This window comes from Zophobas morio, unplaced genomic scaffold, assembly GCF_036711695.1.
Source record: "Zophobas morio isolate AGI-343-1 ecotype UQ-CSIRO unplaced genomic scaffold, CSIRO_AGI_Zmor_V1 ptg000026l, whole genome shotgun sequence".
NCBI lineage: Eukaryota > Metazoa > Arthropoda > Insecta > Coleoptera > Tenebrionidae > Zophobas > Zophobas morio.
In genome coordinates this window covers 10,707,161-10,724,820 of record NW_026972131.1, presented here as the reverse complement: position 1 = coordinate 10,724,820, position 17,660 = coordinate 10,707,161, and the positions used below count along the sequence as shown (strand labels likewise).

At 33.4% G+C, this 17,660-nt stretch overlaps 1 protein-coding gene across 3 annotated transcripts in view; it reads left to right on the top strand.

The window, feature by feature from the left end:
* The window catches only part of LOC135135989 (uncharacterized protein), a 232,137-nt gene that overhangs the window by 211,456 nt on the left and 3,021 nt on the right, over nt 1-17,660 (top strand). For all 3 annotated transcript variants that reach the window (XM_064065092.1, XM_064065093.1, XM_064065091.1), the window contains 9 exons: nt 4,840-5,136; nt 5,189-5,437; nt 13,735-13,898; nt 13,944-14,096; nt 14,144-14,444; nt 14,580-14,789; nt 14,846-15,219; nt 15,266-15,398; nt 15,447-15,576. In XM_064065092.1, coding sequence (XP_063921162.1) covers nt 4,840-5,136; nt 5,189-5,437; nt 13,735-13,898; nt 13,944-14,096; nt 14,144-14,444; nt 14,580-14,789; nt 14,846-15,219; nt 15,266-15,398; nt 15,447-15,576 — 2,011 coding nt within the window. The remainder of the gene's footprint in view (nt 1-4,839; nt 5,137-5,188; nt 5,438-13,734; nt 13,899-13,943; nt 14,097-14,143; nt 14,445-14,579; nt 14,790-14,845; nt 15,220-15,265; nt 15,399-15,446; nt 15,577-17,660) is intronic.

The window sequence follows — 17,660 nt, the reverse complement described above, 5'->3', positions numbered from 1 at the left end:
GACGAAGTTTAGTCCATTTTAAACGAAAATATTTTTTCCGCTTCTTGATATTTCATTATTTATTTAGTACTAACTAATTTTCTGGTGGAACACCCTGTATATTTTACATGGCCTCTTCTTAAGCTTTCTAAGGATATTTAAGGTTGGACAATCCCCTGCGATGTTTCACAATTGACCAAAAAAAACGCAAAAGAGTTGTTTTTAACATCTGTGTTACAATTTTCTGTATCTCGGGAAAAGTCGATACTTTAATGCAGTGGCAATGCAGTTGAGCTTTATTATACGGAATGTTTATAAAATATTATATTTGTAGGACAGTTATACTACATCATATTGTTCTTCATTCCCGTTTTTTCTTCATTTTCTACACTTGAAGTTGATAATTTCTAAGATTTTTCAATTCTTTTAACAACTCACCAAAATATCGAGAGAAAAATAAAGTAGTCATGCAGTGGGGCTTCTAGACCACTTTGGCCTCAGTTATGAGACCTGGGTTAAACCCCCATGCGGATTCTGAACCACGTCGACCTTGGCTGAAGAGCGGGATCAACTGAGGTCAAAGTGGACTAGAATACACACTACGAATCAGACGAGGTGAACTGACCAAATTGGTCCAGAGTTCGCATGCAACTAAGTAGGTCAAGTCAGGTTAGATCAAGTCAGGTTCGATCAAGTCAAATCAAGTCAGGATAGGACAGCCTCACTATATAACTACTAGCCAATAAAAAAAAAACATTTTTATAAACAACCTTTTTACTAGTAAAACAACGACCTTTAATTGTTTATTAAATTTCAATAAAAACTTGTGTTCCATTAAAAAAGTTGTATGTTGCTCCTCAAAAACCAACACCGGAAAATAATAATTTAAATTTATGTTATCTAGAAAATTGTACAACTTAGTTTTTTTTTATTTTTTGAAACTCACTCTAACAGAATTCATTTAGGCTACATTTTCAGTTACATGTTTCCAAGAATGTGGTGTCCAGTTTAAAGGTTATGCAGCGACGTTCTAATTTTTTTATGCAATATTCTGTATATATTTACAGAAATATAACAACAATAGTTTTTTTGACGTCTAACGGTTTTGGAGATTTCTTTTTGTAGAAAAAGTGGTCATATTTAAAAAAATTAGATTTTCAAATTGCCAATTTTTGTAATATTAATTTTTTGCTTAATTTTTTTTTCTATTTTTGAAAAATTATTTAACCTAGTCTTCCAGAGTGAAAAGTTAATCATTTAAGTTCGATTTTTGAATGGAACATCCTATATATTTGTACACATATAAATAAAAACGCAACCCAAAACAAGACAGCGGGGTCTGAGCCACGTCAACCTTGGTCGAAAAACGGAGTCAACTGAGGTCAAAGTGGCCTAGAAGCCCCACTGCATAAATACTAGACAGTATTTTTTTATTTTTTACAAACATCCTGTATATTAATATTCAACTTTATTAGTACTAAGACTAATTACCCACAAAATATTTACAACACAGACGTCAAAAATAACCCTCTTTGACTTGTAAAAAAAAAAATTTAAAAAAATGGAAAAACTTGGATACGTCTCTTCGAAATTAAATAAAAAATGCTTGTAAGAAGCGTCAATTAAAATCTGGGTTTCAATTAAAAAAAAACTGATTTTTGAAAATAACAATTTAAATTTATGTTGTCTACAAAATTGTATAACATTTAGGGCTAGATATTTCATTTTTTCAGAGGTACTAGGTACTCAACCCTATAGATTTTTACATATATAAATTTTTATGAAAAATGAAGAACAAAAACAAGACTTATCAAAATATCAACAGAAAGACAAAGTAGATATGTAGTGGGGCTTCCAGATCACTTTGACCTCAGTTAACCTGGCTTAGAATTCTCATACGGGTTTTGGGCCATGTCGGCCTTGGCCGAATAACGGAGTCAACTGAGACCAAAGCGGTCAAGATCCTGCTTGAAGGAGTAGTTATATAGTGGGGCTTACAGTCCACTTTGACCTCAGTTGACCCCAGCCTAGAACCTTCATCCGGGTTCTAGGCCACTTTGAGCGTTGTTGACCTAGCCTGTTACCTCCATGCGGGTTCTAAGCCACGTCAGACTTGGTCAAAAAACGGAGTCAACTGAGGTCAAAGTGGCCTAGAAGCCCCACTGCATAACTACTAATCAATATTTTTTTATTTTTTACAAACACCCTGTATATTAATATTCAATTTTATTGGTACTAAGACTAATTATCCACAAAATATTTACAACACAGACGTCAAAAATAACCCTCTTTGACTTGTAAAAAAAATAATAAAAAAAATGGAAAAACTTGGATACGTCTCTTCGAAATTAAATAAAAAATGCTTGTAAGAAGCGTCAATTAAAATCTGGGTTTCAATAAAAAAAAACTAATTTTTGAACCTCAAAAATAAACACTTATATTTCCACTTTATAGTGGAAAATAACAATTTAAATTTATATTGTCTACAAAATTGTACAACATTTAGGGCTAGATATTTCATTTTTTCAGAGGTACTAGGTACTCAACCCTATCGATTTTTACATATATAAATTTTTATGAAAAATGAAGAACAAAAACAAGACTTATCAAAATATCAACAGAAAGACAAACTAGTTACGTAGTGGGGCTTCTAGATCACTTTGACCTCAGTTAACTTGGCCTAGAACCCTCATGCGAATTTTGAACCACGTCGACCTTAACTGAAGAGCGGGGTCAACTGAGGTCAAAGTGTCCTAGAAGCCTCAGTATATAACTACTAGAGTATAACAAAGTGTCAATTTTTCAAGCTACTAGATTGTCATCAATAAATATGAATTTTTCGTCTATTTTATTAAATAACTTTTTAAACATTAATTTTAGAATATTGGTTAGTTTTGATTTTTTAAAGAAAGTTAAACTTTCCATTTATGAAAAAATATACCTAGTGTTCCATAAAAAAAAATAAATTTGACGTCATTTCCAGTTCTACCGGAAGTGATAATAAAAATATGAGGTTACCATGACATACATATTTTAAAATGATACAAATTTGCTCAAAGAACTACAGGTTTATCTTTAAGAATAAAAAAATTATAGGGTTTCTATCAAATAAAAGAGACACCCTGTATATCTTTTATTTAAACAGTTTTAAAGATGGAAGTGTTCAATTTAACAAAAACTTTCTAGCTTACCTTAACTAATTGTATATATACAGGGTGATTAAATTTTCAATGTACTTAAAGTACTTAATCTTTTTTATATTTTTGAAAAATTATTTAATCCAGTTTGCTAGAACTAATTTAGGGCTAGAGTTTTGAATTATTTTCAGACATACAGAGTGTTCCGTTTAAAAGTTGATCATTAAATTTCTATTTCTGAATGGAACAATCTATATATTTTTACAAAACAAAACGAAAAACAAGGCATACCTAAATATCGACAGAAATACAACGTAGTTATATGGAGGGGCTTCTAGACCACTTTGACCTCAGTTGACCCCGACCTAGAACCCTCACGCGGGAAAAGCGGAGTCAACTGAGGTCAAAATGGCCTAGAACCCACACTATGAACGTAACTTAATTATTTATCTACAAAATATTACAACACAGATGTCAAAAATAACCCAATTTATTTTTTTGTGAACCTTTGAAAAAAATTGGAAAAACTTTGAACGTCTCTTTGAAATCTAAAAAAAAAATGCTTGTAAAGTCAATTAAAAATTGTGCTTCATTAAAAAACAAACTCTTTATAGTGGAAACTAATAATTGAAATTATCTACAAAATTGTACAAGATTTAGGGCTAGAATTTTCATTTTTTCAGATATACAAAGTACTCAATCCTGTATATTTTTACAGCTATATAAATTTTTATTAAAAAAAAAGAACAAAATCAAGGTTTACCAAAATATCAACAAAAAGGTAAAATACTTATATAGTGGGGTTTCTAGATCACTTTGAGCTCAGTTAACCTGGCCTGGAACCCCCATACAGGTTTTGAGCCACGTTGACTTGGGCCGAATAGCGGGGTCAACTGAGACCAAAGTGGTCCAGATCGAACATGAGGGTTTTAGACCAGGTCAGCTGAGGTCAAAGTGACCTAGAAGCCTCACCATATAACTGCTGGGTCATAAAAAAATCACATTTTTATATACACCTTGTATATTAAAATTCAACTTTATTAATACTAAAATAACGTGTACAATTTTAATTATTATTATCTATTCATAAAAAATCACAACACAGTTGGCAAAAATAACCCTACAGCGAGTTTTTATGAACCCTCGATCTGCAGAAAAATATCAAGAAAAGTGGAAAAATTTGGTAACAATTTTCAGTTATTTCTGAAAAATGTTTTAAAGTTAAGCAGAGAAGTCCTATTTTTTTAACATTCTATATATTTTTAATGATAAATGTTTTTATTAAAAAAATGGACAAAACGAACCAAAATCAAGACTTTTTGATCAACAATTCTGAAAATATTTGAATTTTTACGAAAAAAAGTCATACTTAAAAATTCACAAAAAATTTGGTACCAAAAAATACATCGATAAAATATTTGTCTGCATAAAAATGGAAATAGGTAGAACTATAGTATTAATACCGAATATAAATTTACAAAAGCTTGTAGTGTGTTCATTTTCGTTCACAGCCGTTTATCTCTCGAATTAATTTTTGTCAATTTTTATCCCGTGTCGTGGCGATAAAACGTCGGTGAAACAGCCTGTATAATAATCCACTTTGCATAAAAACCAGGTTGCGCCACGCCGCATTTTTCTGATATCTGCTGATTCTCTGGAAACTGTTGGTGACCCGATGGTGAGACTCTGCCCAGCCGTTCGCATTTTAATTGGTTCATTCCAGAAATCCGTTAAGTATTCCTGCCTGGTGCAAGACGACTCCGTTTCCTCCGAGGTGATGGTTAATATTCACGTTGTGGACCCGCACCTCGTCCGGACCTGCCCCCCGGAGTATTCCTTAAACGTTACATGGCCGGAAACGGCCCCAGATACCGATAGCCTGCAAGAATGCCCCAAAGGTTACGCATTTCCGGGCTTCGTCCGGCGTTCGTGCACCCTGAACGATGGTTTGCGTCCCATTTGGAGGCTCCCCGACTACTCCCACTGCACTTCCGAACGATTGTATAAAATAGGGTCGGACGTAAGTCCGGTTATTTAGGGCGACTCTGCGATTATCGGGGTTTGTTTTCCAGTTGCGACTGTTGCAATTAGGGTACGAAACCGCCACGCCTGTCCAAATACTCGAGAGCTGTCTTCGATATCTTACATTTAAATCTGACAGTGGTTTATTGCCAGGAGAAGGAACCCGCATACTGTTGTTAGTGAGGGATGTTATTTCCTACACGAAACGCTCTCGTTACGTCCCTCATAATGTTACCACGGCTGTGTTTGATCTTGTCAACAGGGTTCTGATGTGGCCGAACTCGCTCATTGATCAGGAGGTTTGTCACTTTTCGTATGTTTGTACGGAGGGAACACTACCACTCGATTCCAACTTCATTTCGGGAATTTTCTGGGGCGGGAACACCTGAGTGCCTGAATTTAATATTATGGTTCGAGGTGTTTTCGTTTCGCTCCAATTTCGTTATGGAGTTGTTTGACGGTTTCCGCAAAACGAGACTCGGAATTAACAAACGATCGAGGCGAGCAAAAAACCACGTTTAAAATAAATTAAAACGCATGAATGTAATAACAAAAACCCACGCGCTTCCTCATTCCCGGGGTCGAGTAAGATACAAAGAAAAAATTATTAAAGATTACGTTGTCGGTGCTTCGTTAGGGTCATGGACGCAAGTTACATTCCGTTTTTACTGCAGGGAAACGTGCCGAGAGTGCGAAATTCAAAATTACAAATGCAGAAGCAGTAGGCGCTTAATTACACTGACGTCACGCTGTACGCGTCATGACTGTCAACCAATCACAAATGAGTGTTTTGCGCGGGGAAACATCCAAATTCAAATGAGGACGTTGATGACTAGAACACATTTTTTAATAAACTGAAGGAAAAATTTTAAAATGAAAAAAAAAAACGTTTGAATTGATTTCAACCATAAACATGGTATATTTTTAGAATCATCATGTCGAAATCTATATCCTAAAATTTTTTAGTAATTTTTTGGCAATCTTTTCAAAAGCAAAATTTTTTTATACCAAAATACCCTTCGGAGAATTTCGGTCAAATTTCGAAATTTAACCAAATACATTTTCCTGTACATTTTGACTTCCAGAAGTTACTTTCGGCTTTATTTCTCCCATAATTCCTACCATTTTTCCAGAATTGTCGATTGAAATTTGATAATTTTTGAATTGTTTCAAAAAATTTGATTTCAGCCGAAATATTTCTAAAACCTTTACCCAAAACCTTTAACAGGCTATATTTTTGGAATCATCACGTTGAAGTCCATATCCCAGAATTTTTTGGAAATTTTTTGACAATCTTTTCAAAAGCAAAATTTTTCGACACCAAAAATACCTTTGGGAAAATTTTAGGCCAATTTTCGACCAATTCCAAAATATAACCAAACACTTTTCTTGTAGATTGTAACCTCCAGAAGTTATTTTCGGCTTTATTTCTCCGATAACTTCTGCAATATTTCCAGAATCGCGGATTGAAGTAAGACAATTTTTTCATTTTTTCAAAAAATACGATTTCAACTGAAATATTTCTAGAACCTGTACCCGAAATCTTTAACCCGCTACATTTTTTGGAATCATCACATCGAAATCTATATCCCAGAATTTTTTGGGAATTTTTTTGCAACCTTTTCAAAAGCAAAATTTGTTTATATAAAAATACCCTTAGGAAAATTTCGGTCAAATTTCGCAATTTAACCAAATACATTTTCCTGTAGATTTTGACCTCCAGAAGATACTTTCGGCTTTATTCCTCCGATAATTCCTACCATTTTTCCAGAATTGTCGATTGAAATTTGATAATTTTTGAATTGTTTCAAAAAATTTGATTTCAGCCGAAATATTTCTAAAACCTTTACTCAAAACCTTTAATACGCTATATTTTGGAATCATCACGTTGAAGTCCATATCCCAGAATTTTTTGGAAATTTTTTGACAATCTTTTCAAAAGCAAAATTTTTCGACACCAAAAATACCTTTGGGAAAATTTTAGGCCAATTTTCGACCAATTCCAAAATATAACCAAACACTTTTCTTGTAGATTGTAACCTCCAGAAGTTATTTTCGGCTTTATTTCTCCGATAACTTCTGCAATATTTCCAGAATCGCGGATTGAAGTAAGACAATTTTTTCATTTTTTCAAAAAATACGATTTCAACTGAAATATTTCTAGAACCTGTACCCGAAATCTTTAACCCGCTACATTTTTTGGAATCATCACATCGAAATCTATATCCCAGAATTTTTTGGGAATTTTTTTGCAACCTTTTCAAAAGCAAAATTTGTTTATATCAAAATACCCTTAGGAAAATTTCGGTCAAATTTCGCAATTTAACCAAATACATTTTCCTGTAGATTTTGACCTCCAGAAGATACTTTCGGCTTTATTCCTCCGATAATTCCTACCATTTTTCCAGAATTGTCGATTGAAATTTGATAATTTTTTAATTTTTTCAAAAAATTTGATTTCAGCCGAAATATTTCTAAAACCTTTACCCAAAACCTTTAACACGCTATATTTTTGGAATCATCACGTTGAAGTAAATATCCCAGAATTTTTTGGAAATTTTTTGACAATCTTTTCAAAAGCAAAATTTTTCGACACCAAAAATACCCTTAGAAAAATTTTTGGCCAATTTTCGACCAATTCCAAAATTTAACCAAACATTTTTCTTGTAGATTATAACCTCCAGAAGTTATTTTCGGCTTTATTTCTCCGATAACTTCTGCAATATTTCCAAAATCGCGGATTGAAGTAAGACATTTTTTTTATTTTTTCAAAAAATACGATTTCAACTGAAATATTTCTAGAATCTTTACCCGGAATCTTTAACCCGCTACATTTTTTTGGAATCATCACATCGAAATCTATATCCCAGAATTTTTTGGGAATTTTTTGGCAACCTTTTCAAAAGCAAAATTTTTCAACACCAAAAATACCCTTAGGAAAATTTTAAGCCAATTTTCGACCAATTCCAAAATTTAGCCAAATACTTTTCTTGTAGATTTTAACCTCCAGAAGTTATTTTCGACTTTATTTCTCCGATAACTTCTGCAATATTTCCAGAATCGCCGATTGAAATATGAAAATTTTTTAATTTTTTCATGAAATACGGTTTCAACTGAAAAATTTCGAGAACCTTTACTCGAAACCTTTAACACGCTATATTTTTGGAAACATTACGTCGAAATCTATACACCAGAATTTTTTGGGAATTTTTTGGCAACCTTTTCAAAAGAAACATTTTTCAATAGAAAAAATACCCTTTGAAACATTTCGACCAATTTTCAATTTTCAAATTTAACCAAATACATTTTTTTGTACATTTTGACCTCCAGAAGTTACTTTCAGCTTTATTTCTCCTACAGCTTCTGTAATTTTTTCCAGAATCGCCGAACGAAATATCAAAATTTTTGAGGTTTTTCAAAAAATACGATTTCAACCGAAATATTTCTAGAACTTTTTCCCGAAAGCATAAATACGCTATATTTTTGGAATCATCACGTCGTTATCTGTATCCCACAATTTTTTTGGTATTTTTTAAGCAAAATTCTTCGATACCAAAAATACCCTTAGGAAAAATTCGACCAATTTTCGACCCATTTCGAAATTGAACGAATTGCATTTTCTTGTGGATTTTGACCCCCAGAAGTTATCTTTTTATTTCTCCGATAAAAACTGCAATGTTTCCAAAATCACCCATTGAAATATAACCATTTTTTGGATTATTTTCAAAAAATTTGATTTCGACCGAAATAGTTCTAAGACCTTTACCTGAAACCATTAACACTGTGTATTTTTCAAATACACACGTCCAAGTGTATGACCTAGAATTTTTTGGGAATTTTTTGCCAACCTTTTAAAAGCAAAATTTTTCAGAAAAATGTCGGTCAATTTTCGGTCAATTTCGAAATTTAACCAAATACATTTTCTTGTATATTCCGACCTTTAGAAGTAACTTTCGGCTTCATATCTCCGATAACTCTTACCATTTTTACGGAATCGCCGATTGAAATTTGACAATTTTTGAATTTTTTCCAAAAATACGATTTCAACTGAAATATGTCTAATATAACTTTTACTCAAAACCTTTAACACGCTATATTTTTGGAATCATCACGGCGAAAAGTATATCCCAGAATTTTTTGGGAATTTTTTGGCAACTTTTTCAAAATCAAAATTTTTCAATAAAACTCCAAATAAAAAATTTCGGCCAATTTCTGACTATTTTCGAAAATTAACCCAAGGCATTTTTTCCAGATTCCGACCTCCAGAAGTTACTTTTCGCTTCATTTCCTCGATAACTCCTACCATTTTTCCAGAATCGTGGATTGAAATATGACAATTTTTAGGTTTTTCAAATAAATCGATTTGAACCGAAATATTTCTAAAATCTTCACCAATATATATATTTTCGCTAGATTTTTAGAATCAGCACGTCGTAATATATATCCCAGATTTTTTTTTAATCTTTTCGCAACTTTTTCAAAAAAAAATTTTCAATTCAGGAAAATTTCGGCAATTTTTGGACTATTTTCGAAAATTAATCCAAAATATGTTCTTGTAGATTTCAACCTCCAGAAATTACTTTCGGCTTTATAACTTTGATAATTCCTACCATTTTTCTAGAATCGCCGATTGAAATAAGACAATTTTTGGATTTTTGCCAAAAATTTGATTTCAACCAAAATATTTCTAAAATCTTTACCGGAAACCATAAACATTCATTTTTAGAATCAGTATGTCGAAATCTACATCCCAGGATTTTATGGAAATTTTTTGGCAACTTTTTCAAAAACAAAATTTTTCAAAAAAATTTCGGACAATTTTCAACCAATTTCGAAAATTAACCAGACATTTTCTTGTAAATTTTGTCTTCCAGAAATTACTTTCTGCTTTATTTCTTTGATAACTCCTTCCGACTGAAATATGACAATTTCTGGATTTTTCCAAAAATTTGAGTTCAACCAAAATATCTCTAAAATCTTTACCGGAAACCATAACACGCTATATTTTTAGAATCAGTCAAAGACATGTTCTTGTAGATTTTGTCTTCCAGAAATGACTTTCGGTTTCATTTCTTTGATAACTCCTACCATTTTTCCAGAATCGCCGACTGAAATATGACGATTTTTCGGTTTTTTCCAAAAATTTGATTTCAAGCAAAATATCTCTAAAATCTTTACCGGAAACCGTAAGACGCTATATTTTTAGAATCAGTACGTCGAAATCTATGTCTGAGAATTTTTAGTAAACTTTTTGCAACTTTTTCAAAAACAAAATTTTTCAAAAAAAAATTGGGCAAATTTTGGACCATTTTCGAAAATTAACCAAAAACATTTTCTTGTACATTTCAACTTCCAAGAGTTACTTTCGGCTACATTTCTCCGATAATTTCTGCAATTTTTCCAGAATCGCCTTTAAAATATGACGATTTTTGATTATTTTGAAACTGAAAAAATTCTATTTCAACCGAAATATTTCTAAAACCTTTACCCGAAACCAAAAACACGATATATTTTTAGAGTCAGCACGTGGAAATCTATATCCCAGAATTTTATGGAAATGTTTTGGCAACTTTTTCAAAAACAAAATTTTTCAATTAAATTTCGGAGAATTTTCACCAATTTCGAAAATTAACCAGACATTTTCTTGTAAATTTCGTCTTCCAGAAATTACTTTCGGCTTTATTTCTTTGATAACTCCTTCCATTTTTCCAGAATCCCCGACTGAAATATGACGATTTTTGGATTTTTTCTAAAAATTTGAGTTCAACCAAATATCTCTAAAATCTTTACCGGAAACCATAAGACGCTATGTTTTTAGAATCAGTACGTCGAAATCTGTATCTGAGGATTTTTAGTCAATTTTTGGCAACTTTTTCAAAAACTAAATTTTTCAATAAAATTTCGGCCAATTTTGGACCATTTTCGAAAATTAACGGAAAACATTTTCTTGTACATTTCGACTTCCAGGAGTTACTTTCGGCTACATTTCTCCGAAAATTTCTGCAATTTTTCCAGAATTGCCTTTAAAATATCACAATTTTTGAATATATTAAAATTGAAAAAATTAAATTCTACCGAAATATTTGTAAATCCTATACCTGAAACCAAAAACACGCTATATGTTTAGAGTCAGCACGTGGAAATGTATATCCCAGAATTTTATGAAAATGTTTTGGCAAATTTTTCAAAAACAAAATTTTTCAATAAAATTTCGGACAATTTTCGACCAATTTCGAAAATTAACCAAAGACATTTTCTTGTAAATTTTGTCATCCAGAAATTACTTTCGGCTTCATTTCTTTGATAACTCCTTCCTTTTTCCAGAATCGCCGACTGAAATATGACAATTTCTGGATTTTTTCCAAAAATTTGAGTTCAACCAAAATATCTCTAAAATCTTTACCGGAAATCATAAGATGCTATATTTTTAGAATCAGTACGTCGAAATCTATGTCTGAGAATTTTTAGTAAATTTGTTGGCAACGTTTTCAAAAATTAATTTTTCAAAAAAATTTCGGCAAATTTTGGACCATTTTCGAAAATTAACCAAAAACATTTTCTTATACATTTCGACTTCTAGTAGTTACTTTCGGCTACATTTCTCCGATAATTTCTGCAATTTTTCCAGAATCGCCTTTAAAATATGACGATTTTTGATTATTTTGAAATTGAAAAAATTGTATTTCAACCGAAATAATTCTAAAATCTTTACCCGCAACCAGAAACACGCTATATTTTTAGAGTCAGCACGTGGAAATCTATATCCCAGAATTTTTTGGAAACTTTTTGGCAACGTTTTCAAAAACAAAATTTTTCAATAAAATTTCGGACAATTTTCGACCATTTTCGAAATTAACCAAAAACATTTTCTTGTACATTTCGACCTCCAGAAGTTACTTTCGGCTTCACTTTTCCGATAATTTCTGCAATTTTTCCAGAATCGCCTTTAAAATATGACGATTTTTGATTATTTTGAAATTCTATTTCAACCGAAATCTTTCTAAAACCTTTACCCGAAACCAAAAACACGACATATGTTTAGAGTCAGCACGTGGAAATCTATATCCCAGAATTTTATGGAAATTTTTTGGTAACTTTTTCAGAAACAAAATTTTTCAATTAAATTTCGGACAATTTTCGACCAATTTCAAAAATTTTCTTGTAGATTTTGTCTTCCAGAAATGACTTTCGGCTTCATTTCTTTTATAACTACTACCATTTTTCCAGAATCGCCGACTGAAATATGACAATTTTTGGATTTTTTCCAAAAATTTGATTTCAACGAAAATATTTCTAAAATTTTTACCGAAAACCATAAAACGTTATATTTTTAGAATCAATACTTCGAAATCTATATCAGAGGAGTTTTTGGAATTTTTTTGACAACTGTTTCAAAAACAAAATTTTTCAATATAATTTCGGCCAATTTTGGACCATATTCGAAAATCAACGACAATTTTTCGACAATTTTACAAATTTAATCAGACTTTCTTGTACATTCCGATCTACAGAAGTTACTTTCGGCTTCATTTCTCCGATAATTTCTGCAATGTTTCCAGAATCGCCGATTAAAAATATAACTTTTGATTATTTTGAAAAAATTAGATTTCAACCGAAATATTTCTAAAACCTTTACCCGAAACCAAAAACACGCTATATTTTTAGAATCAGCACAAATTAGTTTCGACTTCATTTCTTTGATAACTCCTACTATTTTTCCAGAATCGCCTATTGAAATATGACAATTTTTGGATTTCCGCCAAAAATTTGATTTCAACCAAAATATTTCTAAAATCTTTGCCGGAAACCATAAACACGACATAATATTAGAATCAGTGCGTGGAAATCTATATTCCAGAATTTTTTGGAAATTTTTCGGCAAATTTTTCAAAAAAAAAAAATTCAATAAAAGTTCGGCCAATTTTCGACCATTTTCTTGTAGATTTCGACCTCCAGAAGTTACTTTCGGCTTCATGTCTCCCATAACTTTTGCAATTTTTCCAGAATCGCCCATTAAAATATGACAATTTTTGATTACTTTGAAAAAATTCGATTTCAACTGAAATATTTCTACAACCTTAACCCGACACTATAAACACGCTATTTTTACAATCAACACGTCGAAATCTAAACTCCAGAATTTGTTAGTAATTTACAACCTTTTCAAATTTTTGAATACCAATTTTCGACCAATTTCTACGGGCGAAAACCTGAAAAGAATCTGAATTTAATATTATGTCTCGAGCTGTTTTCGTTTCCGCTTCAATTTCGCTATTTCGCAATCAAGCTTCGGAATTAACAAACCATCAAGACTAAAAAAAAGCACATTTAAAATAAATTAAAACGCACGAATGTAATAACAAAATCCCAGCCGCTTTCTCATTTCCGATTTTCGCATAAGAAAAACAACGAAAAAATTATTAAAGATTACGTTCTCTCTGTGCTCCGTTAAGCGAGCGAAATTTCAACTTAGCTAGTAGCTGCTTAATTCGATTGACGTCACGCTTACGCGTCATGCCCGTCACCAATAAGAACAAAGTATTTTAGCGCGAAAACACGAACTCAAATTTCAAAATAAAAACAAACCCGTTTTCAGCAAGTGAAGCTCCTTCAAGAAGTCGTCAGTCAACAAATCGAGATCTCCGCCCAACTCTTATCCGCTTCCGAGCCCCTGTTTCACTTAGCCCTTCCCGCCATTGACGTTAATTTGATGGACGGCGACCAGAAAGAACTACCATTTCTCTCCCCCAACAACACTAAGTATAGCCCCCTCGTTTCCAAATTCGTTCTAAATTTCAATTCCAGCCACCACACTTGGACCCCGTTCAAAACCAAAATCCACTTCAAAGACAAACTCAAAGAAAAAGTCGCCACCAAACTGAACCAAAGCGTCATCGGGGTGGTCATTTACAGAAACCTCACAGCTTTCCTGCCGTCGCGCTCCGTCATCCGACTAAAGTAAACCCAGTCGCCTTTTTAGCGCTTCTCTATCAATCGATTTACAGGGACGGATCCGAAGCCGAGTACGAGGTAATATCTCAAGTTGTTCGCATATGGATCCTGTCAAAAGATAAAAGTTATGAAAGTTACAACCCGCACATAATTCTGGAATGGAAACACGATTCGTACGATAATTCAAGCCGGGAGGGCTGGTACATGAAGTGTGCTATGGCCAAAACTGCGATGTATGCGTACTCGTGGAACACCACCGCGTGCACCACGAGGTTGCTGCACTTCAATGTGACCAGATGCACGTGTCCGGCGGCCGGGACTTTCGCAATGCTGCTAACCACCAACAACGTACAAGTAAATACAAGTTTTAGCGCTGAATGACGTTTATAGACCAGCATCTGCGGTGAACATTCTATTCGGACCAGCATCTGCGTTTGACACTCTATTCCTAGTTTTTCGGAAATACGATATAAAAATTTGATTTTTCAGGTCGAGAAAGAAGAGCCACAACCCCGTCGCTACATCGTCTTGGCTGGATGCTCCCTCTGCTTCCTCTCCGCCCTCACCTGCACCATCGTCTTGACCGCGCACTGGCTCCTCAAGCGCTCCTGCATCGTTTTTCTCAAATTACAATGTTCAGTGTCCGTGACTGGCGTAATGTTGACCTTCGTGCTCGTAACAGTAGGGGACACACCCGAGGTACATAACAAACGACCGTCGCATGTTGACATTTTATTAATTGTTGCGTTATCTAGCGCCTGTTCCCGAGTGTTATGGCCATCATCGAGATTCTTCTCCTCATGGGAATGTCAGCTCATATAAGTATCCTCCTCATGGTGTACACCGAACTGGTCCAACTCCCCAAATCCACAGCGTCCAAGCAAACTGTGATAGGGATAAGCACGGGAGTTCCCGTTATAGCCGTTTTCGGTAACCATTTAGCCCATCGCACCATGGACGTGCGCCTGAAGTCATGGTGGCTCCTAGCCGGCACTCTAGCGTTCCACATATTCGTAACAGTGATCACTGTGATAGTAGCGCTTTTCCTTCTACTCTACTTCACTGTGATAAGTAAACTGAAGAAACTGACCACGATTCGGGAGAAGGAGGGGAAGATTTTGCAAACACGGTTTGTAGAGTCGGGGTTTGGGAAAGTTTTAATGTCTTTTTTGTAGGATAAGTTTGCTGAAGAGGTCTGCGTTTGTCTTCGGGGCTTTGGTCGTGCTGACGGCCAGCAGTATTTTGTACATAAATTTTTTAAACGCCATCTGGTCCCATTATGAATTTAGTGTAGCCGCAATGTTGCTGGTAACGTTTTCAAGTTTGGGGAATTGAGGGCTGGATTTTTTGTTTCAGAGTCTTGTAATCGTTATTTCGTATATTGCTAAGTCGGAAACCGAGTTTTTGTACTTGTTTCGGAGAAAACTTAAAACGAAACAGAAGGAGGGTTTCTTTGGAGTGGAATCCACCGGTAGTCCATTAAACTGTGAGTAAACATTGGGCACTTAGGCGGTTTTGGGTGGTGTTTGTTTATTTCCCGAAGTCATGAGGGCGCAAGATGCAGCTAGTTATAAGGGGGTTTTGTGTTTCAATACGAACTTGCTTTTTGTTCAAGTTTATATTTTATTTACACGTTTCGGGTCCTACCACCATTAATGTCTACATAATAATTTTTTGAATCATTTTTAAAACTATGGTGAATAGCGTTATTAAAAAAAAAAATGGTCCGAGATCACAAATAGGTTATTTTTTTTACATTTCCTTGATGACTCACTTTTTCAGAAATTAAAGTAATGCAATTGTTTAGATTTTTTAAAAGTGGACCTAGCATCAGAACAGCATGTATTTTTGCAATCAGCGTGTCGAAAACTACATAACAGATTTTTTTGGGATTTTTTTGGAAACTATTTCGAAAGCAAAATTTTACAATAGAAAAATCTAGGCCAATTTTCAACTACTCTCGAAACTAAACCAAAGCCATTTTCTTGTCTATTTTGACCTTTAGGAGTTACTTTCGCCCTCATTCCCCCTGTAACTCCTGCCACCTTTTTTCAGGAATCGCCAATTGAAATTTTTGGATTTTTTTCAAAAAATTCGATTTAAAACCGAATATTTTTAAAATCTTGTCCCGGGACCATAAACACGCTTTAGTTTTGAAATCACCTCGTCGAAATCTATCTTCCAGAATCTTTTGATAATTTTTTGGCAATCTTTCAAAAGCAAAATTTTTCAATACCAGGTAGGAAATTTAGGAAAATTTCGGGCAATATTTAACCAAAGACATTTTCTTGTTGTTTTCGACCTCTAGAACTTACTTTAACCTGCATTCCTTCGGTAACTCCGATTAAAATATGATAATATGATGATAAAATTTTTCAAAAAATTGGATTTCAACCGAAATATTTCTAAAACCTTCACCCGAAACCATAAACACGCTATATTTTTGGAATTAGCAAATCTAAATCTATACACGTGAATTTTTTGGTAATTTGTTGGCAACTTTTGCAAAAGCAAAATTTTTCAAAATTCCCCACCACAAAAATTTCGCCCAATTTTCCACCATTTTCGAAATTTCACCAGACATTTTCTTATAGATGTCAACCTCCAGAAGTTACTTTCGGTTTTTTGGATAACTCCCACCATTTGTCCAGAATTGCCGATTGAAATATTAAAATTTTTGGAAATTTTGAATTCACATTGCGTGTTTATTGGACCAGATATCGTCACGGCGATTTCAGAATCGTGATTAGCGGAAGATTATCTACAATTTGAAACCAATTTTTGGTTGTTTAAACCAATTTTAACCACTTTTTAGGAAAATTTTTGGAAATTTTGAATTCACTTTTTGTCTTTGTTGGACAAGATATCGTGGCGGCGATTTCAGAATCGTAACTAGCCAAAGATTATCTACAATTTGACACCAATTTTCGATCGATTGAACCTATTTTAACCACTTTTTTGGAAAATTTTTGGAAATTTTTAATACACTTTTCGAGTTTATTGGACCAGATATCGTCACGGCGATTTCAGAATCCGAACTAGCATAAGATTATCTACAACTTGAAATCAATTTTCGGTCGATTGAACCAATTTTAACCACTTTTTTGGAAAATTTTTGGAAATTTTGAATTCACTTTTCGTCTTTATTGGACCAAATATCGTGACGGCGATTTCAGAATCGTAACTAGCCAAAGATTATCTACAATTTGACACCAATTTTTGGTTGTTTAAACCAATTTTAACCACTTTTTTGGAAAATTTTTGGAAATTTTGAATTCACTTTTTGTCTTTGTTGGACCAGATATCGTGGCGCCGATTTCAGAATCGTAACTAGCCAAAGATTATCTACAATTTGACACCAATTTTCGATCGATTGAACCTATTTTAACCACTTTTTTGGAAAATTTTTGGAAATTTTTAATACACTTTTCGAGTTTATTGGACCAGATATCCTCACGGCGATTTCAGAATCGGAACTAGCGGAAGATTATCTACAATTTGACACCAAGTTTCGGTCGACTGAACCAATTTTAACCACATTTTTGGAAAATTTTTGGAAAATTTGAATTC